Genomic DNA, 17634 nt, shown 5'->3' with positions numbered 1-17634 from the left:
ATAGCAATTGTAGATGACTAAATTATTTGGATAGGAAGGTCTGCTGCAGACAGCAGGGAGATTGCTAGGCAAATAGGCAACAGAATAGCAAGCAAACCACTCTTCTGAAACTGAAAAGTAATAGAGATGGAGTGAAGCAATTTAGAACTACATACAAATTATTATATACTGCAGTAACAGTTACTATTCTGGCAAAACACCAAGAGTTAACAGCCCAAAGGAATAACTCATCAACAAAAAAAGTGTGGAAAGAGAAACAAGGTATCAGCCTATGGCAGACAGTGGCTATTGAAACTCCTCAACACCTAATGACATAGAAATGTCGTATCTGTGACATGTGGACTATATATTCCCTTTAGTTTAAAGTCCTTCTTAACAATTGAAAGAATTTATAGCATAACTAGAAGCTATGTTTTTCAAATAAAAGAGTAAACAGTCCTATAAACTATTAAAAACATCTCTGTGATCTGAATTTAGCAGTTATTAAAACGGATTTAAAAGTACCTATTACAATTCATCCCTATTTAGGGGAACTGCTCCTTTTCCAGACAGCTTTACTTAAATACTTACCCATACTCATCCTTTTATTTGCTGAATGTGTTTCCCTATTTATTTACAAAAGTAAATAAAATAAGTTACTAAATAAAATATTTACTTTTGTAAATAAAATAAATAAAATTTATTTACAAAAGTAAATAAAAGTTCCCCTATTTATTTACAAAAGTAAATTCCAAGTTTTCACTAACAAGCCAAATGAGAGCTGAAGGTAAATCTCATGAACTTGAAAGAACAATTTAATCGACTCACGAATCATTTTGTATTAGTTTAAGAAAAAGTATTTGGAACTTTACCTCTTGTTGTTTCTGAAGCCTCTCAATAGCATTCTTTTCACGAGAAATCAAGGCTTCGGCCTTTGCTTGATGTGTCCTTTCTAACTCATATCGTAGCTCAGATATTTCTTTCTGGGTTTGCGCTTTCTCCTCCATTTTAATCTTTGCTATTTCAACTTCTTTAAAATGTTCTAGCTTTTACATAAAGGGGGAAGAGAGGGTTAAATAGTGATTCTTTCAAAAGAGCAAAGACTATCCCTCCTCAGACAATTCTAAATTTCACTCTGGTATTTCCTGTTCAGATATTTCATCGTAAGAAATAGGATGAAAATAAAATACTGTGATAAAAGTATTTCAGTAGCACACAGTATTTGCATGCCTCACATCATTTCCATCCATTTACCTAGCATCCCAAAACAGTTCTTACAAACAAGAACAGGTTGAGAAAACAGCAAAACAGAGGCCTATGAAGAAAAATACACTGCAGGAGTGTTGCTCTGCTTCAAGGTAGGGAATGGCCACTCTCTTTGATTCCTCCTCTGACACAGCCTCTATTTTTGCCCCTTTTCCAAAGAACTGCTTTTGACTGGTGCTACTAGGAACAGAAGAGGCTGACATCCAGAATCACTGAGGGACAACAAAACTTTGTCTAGACACAAAAGAAAATGCAGAATATGTACCTCCACATGAGCGGAGAAAGAGAAGTCCTGACTCACACACTTCTTAACACAGCTGAGAAAAGTAAATGCATGTAAAAAGGAAAGTATGCATTTTGCAAGTGCACAGAAGAATCATAGGAACCGTGTGTCCCTAAAAAGTGTGAGATGCAATATATGCAAGAACTACTGGGATTATAAAGAATTAGAGTAAGATTTAATAAAATAATAAAATTATTATTATTTTAATAACATTATAATAGAATTTTGGAAGAAGATGGAGAACATAAAAGAATAAAAGAATGTGAGAAACAATGAGAAACAATAGAAATGAATGACAGAAAAAGTTTGAGACTACAGAAAACAAGGATATTAAAGAGGAGGAAAAAAGCACACTAGGAATGTCTGATCAAGGAACTCAGTCCTATTGGTACAGATTTGTGAAAAAGTAGGAAAAAATGGTAGGTCAGTACAATCTCACTTGTACATACACAAACTGGGCTAGAAATACCCTATAGTAGTTCACTTCACATTGCTAAGGAATCCATGTAAAGTTAATAGAATTTAGAAGTGATTTATATTTGTTTAAGCCTCCATACTTCTGCTTTGCTTAAACTGAGATGAACTTAACACACAAATTAGCATTTCTTACATAGCAAAAATACAGCTCCCACCAGGGATTGAAGACCAAATGAAAAATGGAGATAAAATGCACTGGCTTTAGTTTAAACTCTCCATCTCTCTATTTTTCTATCTTAATAATTATGGCTCAACTGTTTTTCTCAAACAGTTTGTATGCAGATGAGCACCTTTAAAAGTGTCCCTAAACATTCTAATTGATTATCAGTGAATTTTTTTTTTCTATTGAAATATGCAATTCATCTTGACAAAAAATCATGGAAAAAAATAATTAGGTAAACTACAGTACATTCTATCTGCTCCATTTTACAGATGTAAGTATTAATCAACAGACTTTGTGAAAACAAAACAAAACAAAACAAAACTAATTTTATTCCTAAAGTAAAGGACAAGCCTCCAAAAGAGCTCTGACTTTAATTATAGGAAGAAAAAAAATACGGAATAATTCATAATATTGTGTCTGTTATGATTTTAACATTTCTGTGCAATGTTTTGAAATAGTATGTAAATTCTAATCAGTATTAAAAAAATAAATTGATCTTTCAAAGTATACAGCAGCAATTCATGCCCCTTGGTTGTAATGCATTATGCTCAAATTCAAGCTTCAAGATCTTAATTGGGAAGGAAAATAAATAGTATAACTATGAAAAGTAAATATTTTCCCATAAAACAATCAAAAAGCAAGTGAAATTTACCAAATTAAGACAATCAGAATAAGAAAAAGATGTGTTTCCCAATTAACACCAGAATAAAGAGATGAACTGTATACATTAATAAAAAGGTAAATGACAACATACACATGAAATATCACCAAATTAACAAATGGTATTTGATTAACTTAGCCTTTTGTGTTTGATATAATTAATGATGAGACATTTTTCTTCAAGTTACCTTAAGTATTAAAAGTTCGTATGGTGCAAAAATTCATAAATTTCTCCCTCAAATTCAATCACCAGAGCAATACCTTTTGAGCCATTTCTGCTTGAAGCTGATTCTCTATTTCTTTCCTATATTCATGAAGTTTTGCTTCTAAAGATTCATACTTATAATGCTGGGGATAGGAGCCTGCAAACTGCTCATCAATCAGCTGAAGCTTCTCAGCTACAAAAAGAGCAACATATCCATCAAAATTTAAAAATAAATCAGTCATCACAACTATCCTACCAAAGACTGTGTGATTCTGTGTCTGTATATGAAGGACCTCAGTGTACATAAGTACCACCTAAGACCTATGTGGTACAAAAGCTGTGGCAGCACAGAAATGTCATTTAAAAGCTCTGTGCCACACAACATATTTGTAAGAGGAAGCACTTAGCTGTTCAGGCATAATTTGGCATATATAGTCATATATGGCATATATAGTTATTCATCCTCTTTACAGAGGCTCTAGAATTTTCTTTTGCATGCAACTTCTACATTTTTGTATTACTAATAGCGTGCATATTATAATTCAAAACCCAGTCTATGCACAACAGAAACACCATCATACAAAAAAAGCAATGCATGCAGTTATAATTATGTTTTCCAGAACATATTTCAGCACTTAACATTTACAGTACATCTAAGAAGTTATAGCTGTTAGCTAAACACCTAAAAAAACATCTGTGTAATGAAAAAGAAAAATAAATTAGCAGGACTTTTGTCTTATTTTAAGCAACATTAGGAAAAAATGTAGAGTGATATAGGTATAACCTTTATTTATCATTACTTTAGGTTGCATTTGAATAAACAATGATTTAATACCATTCATACAATTTACTCATCCATATCATTCACCGATATGAAAATATTTGGGGAGACTTCATTGCAAAGACTGTACTTACCAAGAGAGTCTCTGTAAGGAGGTGTTGAGGTTGTCTGAGTTTCTGTGTCATGACTTTCCTTACTTAGATGATGCTCTGTAAGTCCCATCAAAATCTGCATGAGAAAACCTTTCAAGATCCAATAGATTAGTTACTTCTCATGTCATACCAAAATTCAGTTTTCATGCCAGTAACTAATGAAGTAATTCTCACTACACACAGAAAACCTACCCCATTTACTGAAAGAACCCAGTGAATATTAAATAAAAATCAATGCTAGCAAACTATTGATTTTTGTTATAAGCACTCCATCTTATTCTGCAAAAGCTGTGCTTTTACAACTTTTCCTTTCTTCTGTTTCTTTTTATCTCATTGACTTCATTGGTCATTTTTGAGAGCAGATTATTATTACTGTAATTACAATGACATTAGGGAACAGTGGTTTCTGAAAACCAAGTTACTTCGGGCTATTTAATATAGATAGGCTTCATCATGCAGACACATGAATTATTTCTTACATTAAGAAAATGGAAAGCCTACTAAATCTTCAGCTAGTGTTTGTAATATACAAGTGTATAATCTAATACAGTCAGTTATAAACACAAATCAAAATTTGAGCTTGTCAAAATTAGAGTGAAAAGCTTCCACAAAACATTACCTCTAGTATTTGGTGCACTACAGGTTTCAAAATATTAAATCCATACTATTCCACATCAACACACACTCAAGGAATCTGAATATCTACTTCTCACATCTTAATAAAAATGAAGGTGACATAATTATCAGTGTGCATCATGTATAAATATTGTGTACCTTTATTTTCCTTCTGAGTTCCCAAAGTCTGTAAGAAATAAAAGACAGCCTTTTAGCCAGGCTCTTTCACCACAATTGTAATTTCAGCTTATCTTCAGAATCAAAATAACTCACCAGTGATTTGTAAAAATTGGATTTCGGATTGATTCTCATTAATTGAAGAAGATCTTGCACAGACAACAGCTTTTAGGAAAAATAGATAAATAAATAAATAAATAAATAAAATTGAAAAGGTTAACTACTTTAAAAAAAATACTTCAAATATGTAATAGCCACCATATTACAGTTGTAGAATGTTTTAGATTTGAGAAAGATCAAAATAAATAATCACCTTGCAGAACTGTTTTCAGACACTTATCTGTTCTATAGCTCCATTTGCTTATCTGTTACCTAAAACACATGGCAGTCAATGCGTAGTTTCATGACCACCTGAAACCATGAAAAGAGAGGACTTTGTTTCCTCCCAAATCTGGATGCATGCTCTTGCTACGTTCCCTGCCTCTATTTTGTTTTACCATATGAAGCAGATGAGCTTGCTAATCAAAATGACAACTAGCTACTCACCAGCTCAAAAAATTAATTTTTGGTTAGAAAAAATTCATCACATTATCACATACTCATAGAAGATAAACAAATACAGGGCAAGGACTGCCGTTTTCATGCAGAACTTGTATTTAGGAACAGTTTAAACCAACCATGAACCACACTTTCAGAGAACTGAATGGCCAAAAAGAGGCTAGCTTTAATCAGGATCAGTTCCCCAAGTGGCCTGCCACTTGGCTCTGCAAATTGTCACACCAAACAGAATCACACAATCACACCACAGCTTTGGGTGAAGCAAGCTGAGGTTAAGAGGCTGGCACTACATCTTTCCTGTACGTCTTATTGTGAGTCTTCATGCAAATGGACCTGAATATTGATATCTTTTATGGAGATGATTTGAAGCTGTACTTGCATCTGTATTTCACTGTCACTAAAGTGGATTTTTTTCAATTCTGTTGGAATATAACAAGCCCCCAGAAAACAAAACTCCTAGAAATCTTAAGAGAGAGATTGCTGAACTTACCTTCTTCTTCTCTAATCCACTTTCTGGAAAGAAAACAGAAAGTGAATACTCATAGCCACATCTCTGCAGATGATCCGCCACCAAACTGTTGGAAGCCGTGATCAAAAGTGAACTGTCATCACTTGGAACAGTCTGTGGCTGAAGTTCTCCACTTAAAATTGGGTGCATCAGTTCGTGGATTAGCTGTTTTCGGAGCTGTGTCTGACACAGAAAAGAAACAACAGAAGAGTTAGTAACAGGCAACCTGGGACTGTACTAAGAGCTTTATTTTTCAAAAACCATGGGGATTTCATTCTACTTTTACATGTTATAATACAACCCACACACCAGAATTGGGCAGCCTAATGTTGGCAGAATTTAGAAGAGTGCTTTTCTTCAGAATATTCTTAATTGCAGTGATCTTTGACTTTCCCTTAAGATGTATTCAGTGTAGGGCTGAGAAGTATTGTTCTCGGTCAAAAATTTCACATAAACTCCACTCCAGTACCCCCAGCTTCAACGTTACATCACTGCTTTCGTTTTCTCGTATCACTCTTAAACAATGCCCATCTGATGTGGCTTCAGCTTCATGTGTATTTGGAAAAGTCACTTGTCCTCTTCTGAGTCCTATATCAAAAAGCTGTCGATTCCATCCCAACAGCAGATGGGAAAATAATGGGAAATTCAATGTCTTTAGAATTAATTATTTTGTAGGGAAGCAAAAGAGTACTACTCAAAAAAGCCTACAGGCACTAACAATAAATTGTACTTATTATAATTTGTTTCAGTTATATTGGTTACAATAGAGAAAAAAAAAAAAAAAAAAAAAAAAAGCAACCTAAGATCAGAAAGTCTCCCTACTGTAAGAAGAAGAAATAATCATTTTCACTATGTAATTATAGAAGTTGCTTAGGGCACGCTACCAAATCATGAGAGAAATAGCATTTTAAGCTTTCAACAGCACTATGCAACAGTGACAAAGTTTCTAAAGCTAATTAAAAAGATAGTATGTTACCAAATGGGATGAAATACTGCATGCTTACCAAAACTTACTAAAGCTAGATCATATCGGACTACACTGATATTTAAGCATGGCTTTCTAAGGAAACAAAGCTGATAATAGAGAGAAATGAAGAAAACTGACAAAATCATTTCCCTTAATTTCTGAACTAGTCCAGTTTCAACTAACTTTGACAATGATGAAGTCTCAAAAACAACGGAGCCCAGAAACCTCTTGCACATCTTGTGAAAAACCGCAGGGGAAAAACACAGGGCTATATCCCTGTCCCTACTAAGGGAAAGAAAGGCAAAAATCACTTGTTATACTGTCATGATTCTTTTTGGCAAAAAACTCTTGGCCATTCGGCATGCCTGCAGCTTCAGATCCGGCCTGCCTCTTACCAGCAGAGGTAGTCAGAAAAGACCACGGGAAAGTTGAGGGCATTCTTGTTGGAAGATACAAGTGTGTTTGCAGGAATCTGTAAGAAACGCAACCATACTAGTTCTTCAGCTCAGAAAAGCTACAAAATCTAAGACAGATAATCTTCTAGACAAGGAAAACTAAAGTGGGTAAATGGACTTAGATAGCATGTCACTATTAGTTAAGTCAAACAAGATGGGAAATGGTCCAGTCATTGCAAGCTTACTGTAGAAACTGCTGAGGGAGAAAACAAGTTGTCTTGAACAGGAAATTCTTAGCCTTGAGATTATCAGTTGTATTTTTGAAATATACAACTTGATTATTATTTTTTTAACTGTAATGAATTTGACATAAAAAGTAGGAGCTAAAAAAAAATCACTGATGACATAAAGCTGGGAATAAAAAGTACACCAAGATCATTATGTCATAAAAAAAATACATTCAGAGATTTAAACACCAGCAAAACTGGAACTGCATGAAATACAAAATTTCAGCATTTAAGACTTGACACAAATTTCTGCCGTGGGACTGCTTGGAGAAAGCAAGAAGTGGATGTGTCACTCAAACAATGACTAGCAGAAGAGTTGTAACATGCCTCAAAAAAAAACAAAAACAAAAAAACACACATGCAGCCTTCCACAGAAAGAGAAAAGAAATAACACCACTCTAAGGTTTATCTGGAAAGCTCAAAATAATCATGATCTAATTCCTTCAAGACACGGGGGACACCAATGCAGAGGGCTACGGGGATAACAAGCAACGAGACTACTGCACCTTGGCTTGCCCAGCGCTGTAAAACAGAATGCTGAAGGTATGGTTGCTGCCTATAAATTCATGAAGAGCTACTTAAACTGAAGGATACTTTCAGTACAAGAAAAAGAGGCAGAACAACTGCAAATAGGCCACAAATCAGAACTAAGTGTCGCTCTTGAACACAACCATCCTCTGAGACACTCTGCTGAACAAGTCCATACTGGAAGACCTTTTCCTGAAGAAGCAGACAGGAGGAAAATAGCTCGACTAGTTTTAAACAGCTTGGGACTACAGAACTGGAAGAAAATTAAGAGAATAACTCATGCAGCGTGCTTGCTTCCAGGAGTAAACAGGCAGATTCTGGGACCCAAGAGGCCCTTTTTGATCCTCTTTTCTCATTTACTCCTCTCTTCCCTGCCTGACACTCTCCCCAGCACGGTACGTTTAAAGACCTGCTCTGGGCCACCAACCTTCCTGACAGAGAGACTACCGAAGGGCACTTGTGCTCATGAAGCACCCGTTTCTGGCAAAAAGAAGAAAAAAAACACACAAACTGTTCGGAATTATGCCATAGCACCAGCACCGTTTGCCCAGCGCGGATTTCGCCGGTGGCGGCGGGACCAGGCGCACCTTGAGCGTGTCCAGCACCCCTCGCTTCTTAAAAGCCTGGTACAGCCTTTTGCGGAGCTCATCCTGCGACAGCGCCTCCCTGCCGGCCGCAGCCATCCCGAAACGAGAAGAAACCACCCAAAAAAAAAAAAAATAAAAGAACTCGTTAACCCCCCCAAAAAGGGCCGTTACTGGCGGCCGGCACCCCGCCTCCCCGGCATGGCGTCACGGCGGCGACGGATGCGAGCCGAGCCCTTCCGGGCGGCCATAGGGAGCTGTTGGGAGCCGGTAGGGCCGGTAAGGAGGTGAGGGGACCCGGGGAGGGTCGGGGTGCGGTGGGGATGGGGTTGGGGTCGGTTTTGGGGTCGTATTCGTGAGATGGCTGCGGCCCCCGGGGGCGCTGGGCGCGGCCCCCGCTGTGGGGCCCGCTTCAGGTCCCTGCCTCCCCCCCCTCCGAGGTGCCCCGCTGTGGAGAATGTCCGGCAGCTTCTACTTCGTGATAGTCGGCCACCACGACAACCCCGTCTTCGAGATGGAGTTCCTGCCCCCCGGGAAAGCTGAGTCCAAGGTGCGTGTTTCCCCCATCGCGTTGTTCTCTCCTTCCCTTTAATAATTTGAGCGACCCGCTGTGGAAGGCGTCCGGGGCTTGCTTCTGGTCCAGGCACGTCGTGACAGGGAGCTGAACTCTGCAGCACATAAATCTCCTAAAAGATCTTTGCCAGAATGTACTAGTTCTGCATAAAACGCTGTTTCCGTAAATATTTGATGCTGTGTTGTGGGGGATATATATGCCAGTCATGCTTCAGTCATTGCTCGTAGCGTGTGCTGCTTTTATAGCACCAGGTCATTATACACAGCTCTTTAGTGTCGCTGTTTCAAGGTATCTGTTTATAATAATAAGGTGAAGAAAGGAACTAGTGTGAAAACTCCATCAGTTCTTTATTTTTTTTGTGGAGTAAATCTGTATTTTTAAAACTACTCTCAGTACTCATGCTTGCTTTAGGTGGGGAAGGTTTAAAACTTGTAGTGATAAATATGCTTGAGAATATGAGAAATATAATGAGAAACACCAATATATAATGTTTCCATTGGGGGGGTGGAAACAAACAAATCTATTCTTTTTGATACTATATCAAAAGAAAAAAGCAGACTTCAGAACAAAAGTGCATGCATTTGTGCATGCATACCAAGAAACGGAGGCATACGCTGCCACTGGTGTCATTTGTAATTTGTATTAGCATATCACAAAAGATCATAAATAAGACCATTCAGACTAGATTTAGCAAGTGCGAGGATGTCAGAAAGTGGAAAAAATATTCTTGTCTGGCTAAGGTTATAGTACTAAACTTTCTCTTAAGAGAGAATCTAAACATGATGTGTTTACGCTGAAGAAAAATAAGGCAACATTGATGTGTTTTGGTAACTATTGCTCCCATTTCTGAGACATGCCATTTAAGGGTGAATTAAGGGCATGTACACATAAGTCAGCACAAGCTTTTGCCTCTTAAACTTCACTACTTAGTCTCAGTCGCAGTGTGGAAGTGGTGAAGCTGTTAATGTACTGAGCCAGGCTTGACTTTAGCTGGGGGGGAGCAGCACACTGAGAGGTGTGAGGTTGGTTTTAACAGCATCCCAGTATTATAAGAAACAGTGCAAGGCTACTTATATAGGAGCTTACAGAATTACCTAGTCCTATGTTTCTTCTTAGCAGATGTCCTTCAGGGTTCTGGGTAGTACACAAAGTAAATGACTCTTTCCCGGCACAGCTCTTGTAGTGTTAGGGTCAAATACCGTGGATACTCTGTGAAGGCCATTCATGTTTATTATACAAAAAGTTGAAATTTATATCTGCAAGCATATATTTAACACCGGTTGCAGGATTTTTTTCCCTAGTAGGCTCTTAGGATAAAGAACCCCCTCAAAACAATAAAGCAAAATCCAATGTTTCTAGGCAAGTATCCCGGAGGGAAAAAAAATAAAAAAATCTTTAGTGATAACATTAGTATATCTGTCCTCTGTATACCTCTGCTTTCTCTCTCTGTCCACCAGACTCTGTCTTCAGACTATTTCTGTGATGACCTCTGTATTATGCACTTTCTCTCCCTTGAAACCAAGTATCATGACGATATGTGCAGGTTTCATTTAATCACAGGATTAATTAATATGTGACAGAAATAAGGATATATAGAATTTTATGTAACTTGAGCACTAGTTTACAAACTTGAGCAAATTATTATTTGTATTTAACTCCCTTTATTGAATTACTTACTAATTCTCTGTCTTCTGGAAATGTATTAGGATGATCATCGCCATCTCAACCAGTTCATTGCTCATGCTGCTCTTGACCTAGTAGATGAGAACATGTGGCTTTCTAACAACATGTACCTGAAGACTGTGGACAAATTTAATGAATGGTTTGTTTCTGCTTTTGTCACGGCTGGACATATCCTTTTCTCATCTCTTTCTTTGTATATATTGAGCCTCTTGTCCAAAAAGTGATAAATTAGTTGAAATGACATTGTAGCAGATTTCTCTGATTATTCACCACCATTATTGTTAGGGTTCCCATCTTCAAGATGAAGCAAGTTGGGAAGCACAGCAGTTCTTTAAGATTGGAACTAACTGGAAAGACAGATTTTTTGCTTTTGGAGAATCTGAAATAGCCTAATGAAATGTGGATTTCACAGACAGTAGAGGAGAAAGGCATGAGAGGAATAATTTGATGCGTTCTGAGCAAACATACATGATTCTCTGCTTACATTCCTTAGTGTTAAAGAGGAGAAGCAGGGATAAACATACTTGATGTCAATTGCACACATCTTGAAAATACAGTGTGAAGGCTTGATCGTATGTGTAGATAGTCCTTAAAAGCGTGTATTGTAAAACATTTGTTACACATAGCGAGTAACACTCATTTCAGGGATGTATGGGAAAGGTACTGAGAATATCATTGATATTCACAATTGTCTAGTTTTAAAAAGAATGATCTTAAATAGCAAGGTGATGCTGTTTTCAAATAGGGAAATTTAAAAATATAAATGGAAATGTACTGCTTTCTAAATTTCAGTGCTTCCTTTAGTTCTTTAAATGCTTACTCCTATAGAGTCTCCTCTATTTCGTGGTGGAGTCACCATCCCTGGGGGTGTTTAAGGAAAGGTTGGACCTGGTGCTTAAATACATGGTTTAGTGGGTGACTGTGGTAGTAGGGTGATGGTTGGACTAGATGATGTGGGAGGTCTTTTCCAACCTTAATGATTCCATGTACAGCTAAGTATTTCAGGCATATGCAGAATTAGGTGTAAATGCTTATTTCAGAATATGCTAAATGTTGTATCTTATTTGTAAAAGTTAACTGTCCTTAATTGTTTTACATATGAGATTTATAATGCTTCATGATGTAAGACAAGAAGATGGAATTAAGAACTTCTTTAATGATGTATATGAGCTGTATATAAAGGTAAGAACCCACTTCTTACAATCTCGTGGCAGTACTTTTAAATATATCCTGCTGTTCATGCTGAGGCATCCCTATATAATTACATTTTCTTATGGTGGACCTCTGTAAGGGGAGAAGCACCCTTGCAGTCCACATTGGTAACGTGTGACATGAAGGCTGCATTTTCTATTAAACAGAAAAGTCGTTTCCAAATTGTTATAGGTTTTGTGCCTTCCAATTTCTTTTTAATTTTAATGATGTAACACTGCCCCAAATTGCTGGATTAATGTGATAATGAAAGCAAAGGGCTGTCACGGAAGTCTTGTCAAGGTGCTTCTCTCCTCACAAGTCACCCGTTGCCACAGCCTGGCGCTGTTTCCACTAGATGGGGCAGTTGCGAGCCCTAATGGGCAGCTCGGCCTCCTACAGCTACTCAAATGATGCCAATTTCTGAAACAAATTTCCATCAGCATCATGATGAATTTTTTAGGAGTCCTTACTATGAGATGGCTGTGCACATAGTATGGGGCCTTGAAAACATATGACTACTTAGGAGATCCATGCTTTTAAATGGCACTACTTAAGCTGAAAGCTATTAGTAGTTTTCATTTCAAATAACATTTTCCAGTTCTGGACATTGTGCTTATTTCTTCTTTCCTCAGTTTGCAATGAATCCATTTTATGAACTCAATTCACCAATTCGATCCAGTGCTTTTGAAAGGAAAGTGCAGTTCCTTGGGAAGAAACACCTTCTAAGCTGAAAAAATAGCTTTCCTGAGTGAGTGCTTTTTCGTACTTTCCTGATTTGAGCTGTAGTTCTGGTTAGTTCCCAGCATGTTTGATACTCACCTTTCTGAAGACTGACAAATTGGATGCTGAAGAAGCTTTTTTTTTTTTTGCTGATACAGATAAAATAGCCAGCTGCTCTGGTTAAAAACATATCTTCAGGAGTTTTTGTTCTGTCTTAGGAAAACTAAGTTTTAAAATGTCTGGGCTGAATAGGTACGAAGAGAGACACAGATGTCAATGCACGTGCAAAAGATAAGCCTCTTACACAGGGTGGGAGAAAATCAGATCTAAACACTAGATATCTCTAGTCATTTATTTAATATGAGCAAAAGGGAATTTTTGATTGTTTGGCTGAAGTGGTTGATTTTTGCTATAAACCTTTCTACTTAGAGTTCTTTGCTAGAGAACTCACTCTGCAGACTAACCAGACTAACCTTACTGTTCAGGATATTAAATAAGGTCTATATAAAGATTGCAATGTATAATATATTTATTATGACGTGCTAAATAAAAAGGATCCATCAGCAAAGATTTGTGTTTGGTATTTCAGCAACTTTAAAGTAAAAACCTGCAAGTTTTAAAGCTTAAAATTGCAAACTTATCAGGTGTTTCATGCAATACGTGTTTAGCTGCAGTGTTGCATCAATGAAGTTAATAAAGTAGATCAAAACACCTCTCTCTGCCCTGACTTTAAATCTAATTCATACGTGGGGGGGAACAACACAACTAAATTTACACATTCAAACCCACATTATTTCCATTAGTTTTGCAAGTGCTGAAATATTCTTTTTGAAAATACATTTAGACTAGGATCTTTGAACCATGAAAGTCTAAAGTCTATTTGATGAGGTTTCAGAAAGGCATTGCTTGGCCTGTCAGGCTACCATCTCACTCTAAAATGTGGTTAGGTGGTCATCTGCAAAACTTGCCACCATTACAAAATAGTAATTTTTAAATGGGTTGTTTAGCATATATGTACCTAGTATCTTGGTTGATTTCATCATCTTTTACATAGTTTCTTTATGCAGCAAATCTATATAAACTATATTGGATTTTTTTTTTTGGTTTAAAATGGGATTTCCAAAGGAAGTGGCATGCTATTCTAAAAAGTACATTTTATATAGCTTGTATAATTAAGGGGACCACATGTATAGGCGCTTTAAATGTATACTCGGTCATTATTTCTTTGTAATCTACATTTACTGCTAAAGCCTCATTGTAAAATATTCCATGAGAAAAGCAACACTATGCTATATATAATTTCTGATATTTACCTTAAATAAAATGTGGAATAATGCAGTATGGATGCCTGTTGACTGTACTTTAATTGATTTAAGAGAAAAGTAGATGATCATGATAAGGCTTACCTTTACTGGTGGGGTGGTCAGTGAAGATGGGAATACTTGTGCTTTCTAAAAACTGCATTCTACAGTATTTTGAGAATCAAACTGATTATTTTTAGGTACGCATATGAAATAAATAGAAATACATTTACAATAAAGCATTTTTATCTGTATAGCAGGTTGCTGTTAGGCTGTTTCCTGTCTCCTCCACGGTAGCATAATGGTTGGGGAAAATACAAGCAGTTCAGGTCCACTGAGGAAATACATGCATTAAATAATCACGCACGTGACAAAGAAGAAAACTTAGGGCAAAGGATTAGTACTAAAAGTTTCCACTCCTTTTAAAAAGGGTGGGTTTTCATCATTGCACCGTCTCATGCCAGCACACAGTAAAAAAAGGAATCCAGGAACTATAAATGGGAAAGGCAGCCTCATCAGTCCATTTGGACTTCATGAAAACAACTGATATTGGCCATGGAAAAGGGAACTAATTCTTCTCATTAATCATTTTAGGGTTTGTGGGGAAGAATGTTGTCTCTAGACAGAATTTCAAAGAACCTTTGTTAGGTAGCTGCAATTTCCTGTGCACTGAGTACCCCTGAGTTGCAACTTTTGCAATAAGCTGAGAGATTTCTACCTGCCACTTGCAGATAGCAGTTATCTTGCGTTCAAGTATGGTCACAAATCTGCTCTACGTCTGAAAGATGCAGTTTTAGCATGGATGAGGCAATGATTATATCCAACACTATGAAGATCAGTGGATAGGGCAGGAGAGATCTCCTTTGTGTTAGGTTTGAACCCAGTCTCAGAGGCTTGGGAATACAACTTCACATGAAGTCAGTTGCAGCATGAGAAAGAAGCAAATAACCTGTATTATGCAAAGGAATCAAAAACATTCTGCAAGTGAAAGGGACCATCACTAACCTGCATGGTCCAAAAATCAAGCACAAGGAAATAAGAACATTAGCACAGGCTAAGAACATCAACCACCCTCCATAAAACTAGGCAGGAAATAGAGCTCCTAGACTTAGCTTTCTGCAGTTTTCTGTTACTGTTTATGGAACTTGTCTTCATTATCAGATTCACTGTAAAGCTAAATCAGTTTAAGGAACAGAAAATCTAACACAAGCAGCCCGGTCCTGGCAGCAGTCTTGCACTAAGCATCTATGTACTCTGCTGGAACATGAGCTCTGTGTCCTTGCTATTGCACACTGCTCAATTTAAGCAGAGAAGCAGTCCCTTGTGCCCATCCTCTTCCTAGTTTGTTGTCTGTTCCCTTATACATAGCCTACATCAATCCCACCCATTTGCCATAACAGCGTTCTCACTCTGGCTCCCCCCCCCCCCTTTTTTTTTTAGACCATATCCTACCAAGGCTGGTGGTTGAACTTTTTTCTTCCTCCTTTGAAGTGAGGCCTGGATTTTTTGTATATCTATTTTTATTTTTGTAGAACTTGAAATACTGCTAACAGGACCCCCCCTAATACTTAAGGTACATTAGTACCTGAAATGAATCAGTGAATTCTAACATAAACCACAAGTGCCTACCTTACCTTCATATTGAATAATAAACATTAAGCCTTCACAAAGTACAGAAATGCATTTGTTACAAAGTATTACGAATGTATTGTTTTGGCACCTTATCTACTGCTCATCACAGGACTTATTTCTTTCAACTGTGTGTCCGTCTCCCTCTCACACCAAAGCCTGACCTCAACATAGGTTGCACTGCGTTACTTACTATAGCACATAAACCTCCTTTACTACTGTGGTGAGTGTACAGTTGTGGGGACAGCATATCACATGGCACAAGCACTTTTATTGAATTAAGTTAAATATAACTTTATTAAACCTGCTTCTCGGACAGAGGCTGGGTAACCATGATGTCACGTGGAAAGAGTACAGAGGAGAAAACACAGGTGGGCTATGAGGCACCAGAAAGACTACTACAATGGTTCTCATCCTTTGTTTCCTTTTAGGGATCTTATGTAAGTATCTGTAGTACTCACATGGTAATAACCTACTATTTTGTTTCGACCTCACCTCCACTAAAAGGAAGGTTCAAGGAAGCTTTAAGTACATAAAAAATTTCCTGTCACCAATGGCCCCTAATGCATGCAATCTTAGTTTTTAAAGCTTTTTGCTCTCTCCACTTAAGGTTAGGAAGAATCTAGCTAAGATTCTTTCTTCACAGATCTTTCATTCGCTGACTTGAAATCTAAACACTACAGAAGTAGCAGCTCAACCTACATTAAGCAGTTCAGTGACTAAAGCTTAACCAAATTCTGTTGCTGTATATACAGGACTGTAAGAATGAAGTAGATGTTAAACGTACAATTAGCAAAAAAGACGTCACTTTTAAGCAGGAGCAGTACATCCATGGAGGAAAACAGCCCTGTACAGGTTCAAGCAAGAATACAAAATACTCCGAATTCTAAGTGTGTAAGAGCAGCATGACATTAATTCTGCAAGCTTTACCTCCAAATAACATCTGGTACAGAGTGAACAGATAGGTTAAGAGAAGACTCCTGCCATTACTGTACTATCCAGAAAAGCTTTTCCATTACAACAAAAGAGTTGCAGTACAGAAAGCAGAGTCTGTGTTGTTTAATGAATAACATGGCCTGTCCCGTAGGCATTTGAATTCCTTTTGAGGTCTACAGTGTGTTAACAAGCATGCCTGTTAGCAGTCAGACTACACATTGAAGCAATAGTGCACTATCCAGTTTGCTGTTAGAAGCATATTGAGTATTCTGAGAGCCAGCTTTCAACAACTTCTCATACAAGTATTTTACCATTTAACAATAAAGAGCCTCAAACACCTGAATTACTGCAGAAAAACTAACCATTAAATATGAAACTGGCTTCTATTCATTGTCTGTTAATGAGTACAGTAACATTAAAAACTGTTAAATGTTTAAATATATACCCTACAATGGCAAATTAAATACAGATTGAATTCAGCTCAAATACTAGCTGCAGGTATCTACTTGTACTAGAGCTGAAAGCTGTCACTATCTGCTGTGAGTTAAGAGCTTCCTGAGTTCTCTATGTATTGCCAATCCATAGTTTCACAGTACAGAGATCACAAATAAACACATTCATAGCTCAGGTCAACAGAACAAGGAGTTCGGAACTTTAAGGCTGCATTCAAAAAGTCTTCTTGGAAGTCTGCCTTAACATGGATCCCTTCAAGTACTATTAAAGCTGACTGAATAACATTTTATTTTCCATAACTAAAAATGGTTATACTTCAGTTATCCAGATTTTTTTTTCCACCTGACTGATCAAAACATGCCAGAATGGGACTTAAGGCAAAGACATATTAACTTCAAAAAAAAAAATCAGTATTTTGCATTAAAACAGCTGGAAAAATTAGTATGGCTTTAGAATTGTAAGTGAAAGGAAAATTAACATGAAATAAGTAAGAAAATTATCTTCTACTTAGGGACCTATAGTGACACATTAGGCAATTACAGAAGACCTGAAGGTAATTTAT

General features: G+C 37.1%; 2 protein-coding genes across 6 annotated transcripts in view; one reads left to right on the top strand and one right to left on the bottom strand.

The window, feature by feature from the left end:
- Nucleotides 1–8706, bottom strand: part of OFD1 (OFD1 centriole and centriolar satellite protein) — a 32212-nt gene extending 23506 nt beyond the window's left edge. Inside the window, exons 1-7 of one of the 4 annotated variants that reach the window (XM_084507934.1) lie at nt 8589–8706; nt 5807–6007; nt 4855–4923; nt 4741–4768; nt 3949–4056; nt 3090–3226; nt 852–1025 (exon numbers count right to left, since the gene is read on the bottom strand). In XM_084507934.1, coding sequence (XP_084364060.1) covers nt 852–1025; nt 3090–3226; nt 3949–4056; nt 4741–4768; nt 4855–4923; nt 5807–6007; nt 8589–8684 — 813 coding nt within the window. In that variant the 5' untranslated portion in view covers nt 8685–8706. Of the gene's footprint in view, nt 1–851; nt 1026–3089; nt 3227–3948; nt 4057–4740; nt 4769–4854; nt 4924–5806; nt 6008–6133; nt 6419–8541 lie in introns of those variants that run through there. The other 3 variants (XM_084507935.1, XM_084507936.1, XM_084507937.1) reach the window with 3 other exon arrangements.
- A 61-nt stretch (nt 8707–8767) lies between these two features.
- On the top strand, nt 8768–14091 carry TRAPPC2 (trafficking protein particle complex subunit 2). Of its 2 annotated transcripts, none has more exons than XM_084508203.1 (5): nt 8768–8864; nt 9026–9135; nt 10866–11014; nt 11943–12024; nt 12666–14091. In XM_084508203.1, exons 2-5 carry the CDS (start codon nt 9043–9045, stop codon nt 12762–12764), a joined length of 423 nt encoding a protein of 140 aa, XP_084364329.1. In that variant the 5' UTR covers nt 8768–8864; nt 9026–9042; the 3' UTR covers nt 12765–14091. The 2 variants fall into 2 exon arrangements, with proteins under 2 accessions (XP_084364329.1, XP_084364330.1); XM_084508204.1 differs by having other exon boundaries at nt 8779–8872.
- The last annotated feature ends 3543 nt before the right edge of the window (nt 14092–17634 follow it).

The sequence above is a fragment of the Aythya ferina genome (genome assembly GCF_964211825.1).
Source record: "Aythya ferina genome assembly, chromosome: 1".
In the NCBI taxonomy this organism is placed as follows: Eukaryota; Metazoa; Chordata; class Aves; order Anseriformes; family Anatidae; genus Aythya; species Aythya ferina.
This window is presented reverse-complemented; position numbering and strand designations above follow the sequence as displayed.

Bases quoted from the DNA above. Each gene is read 5' to 3' on its own strand.
- TRAPPC2 (XM_084508203.1), top strand. From the start codon at position 9,043: ATGTCCGGCAGCTTCTACTTCGTGATAGTCGGCCACCACGACAACCCC. The intron at 9,136-10,865 runs GTGCGTGTTTCC...GAAATGTATTAG, and splicing joins CCGGGAAAGCTGAGTCCAAG to GATGATCATCGCCATCTCAA. The intron at 11,015-11,942 runs CCTTTTCTCATC...TGTTTTACATAT, and splicing joins TTTGTCACGGCTGGACATAT to GAGATTTATAATGCTTCATG.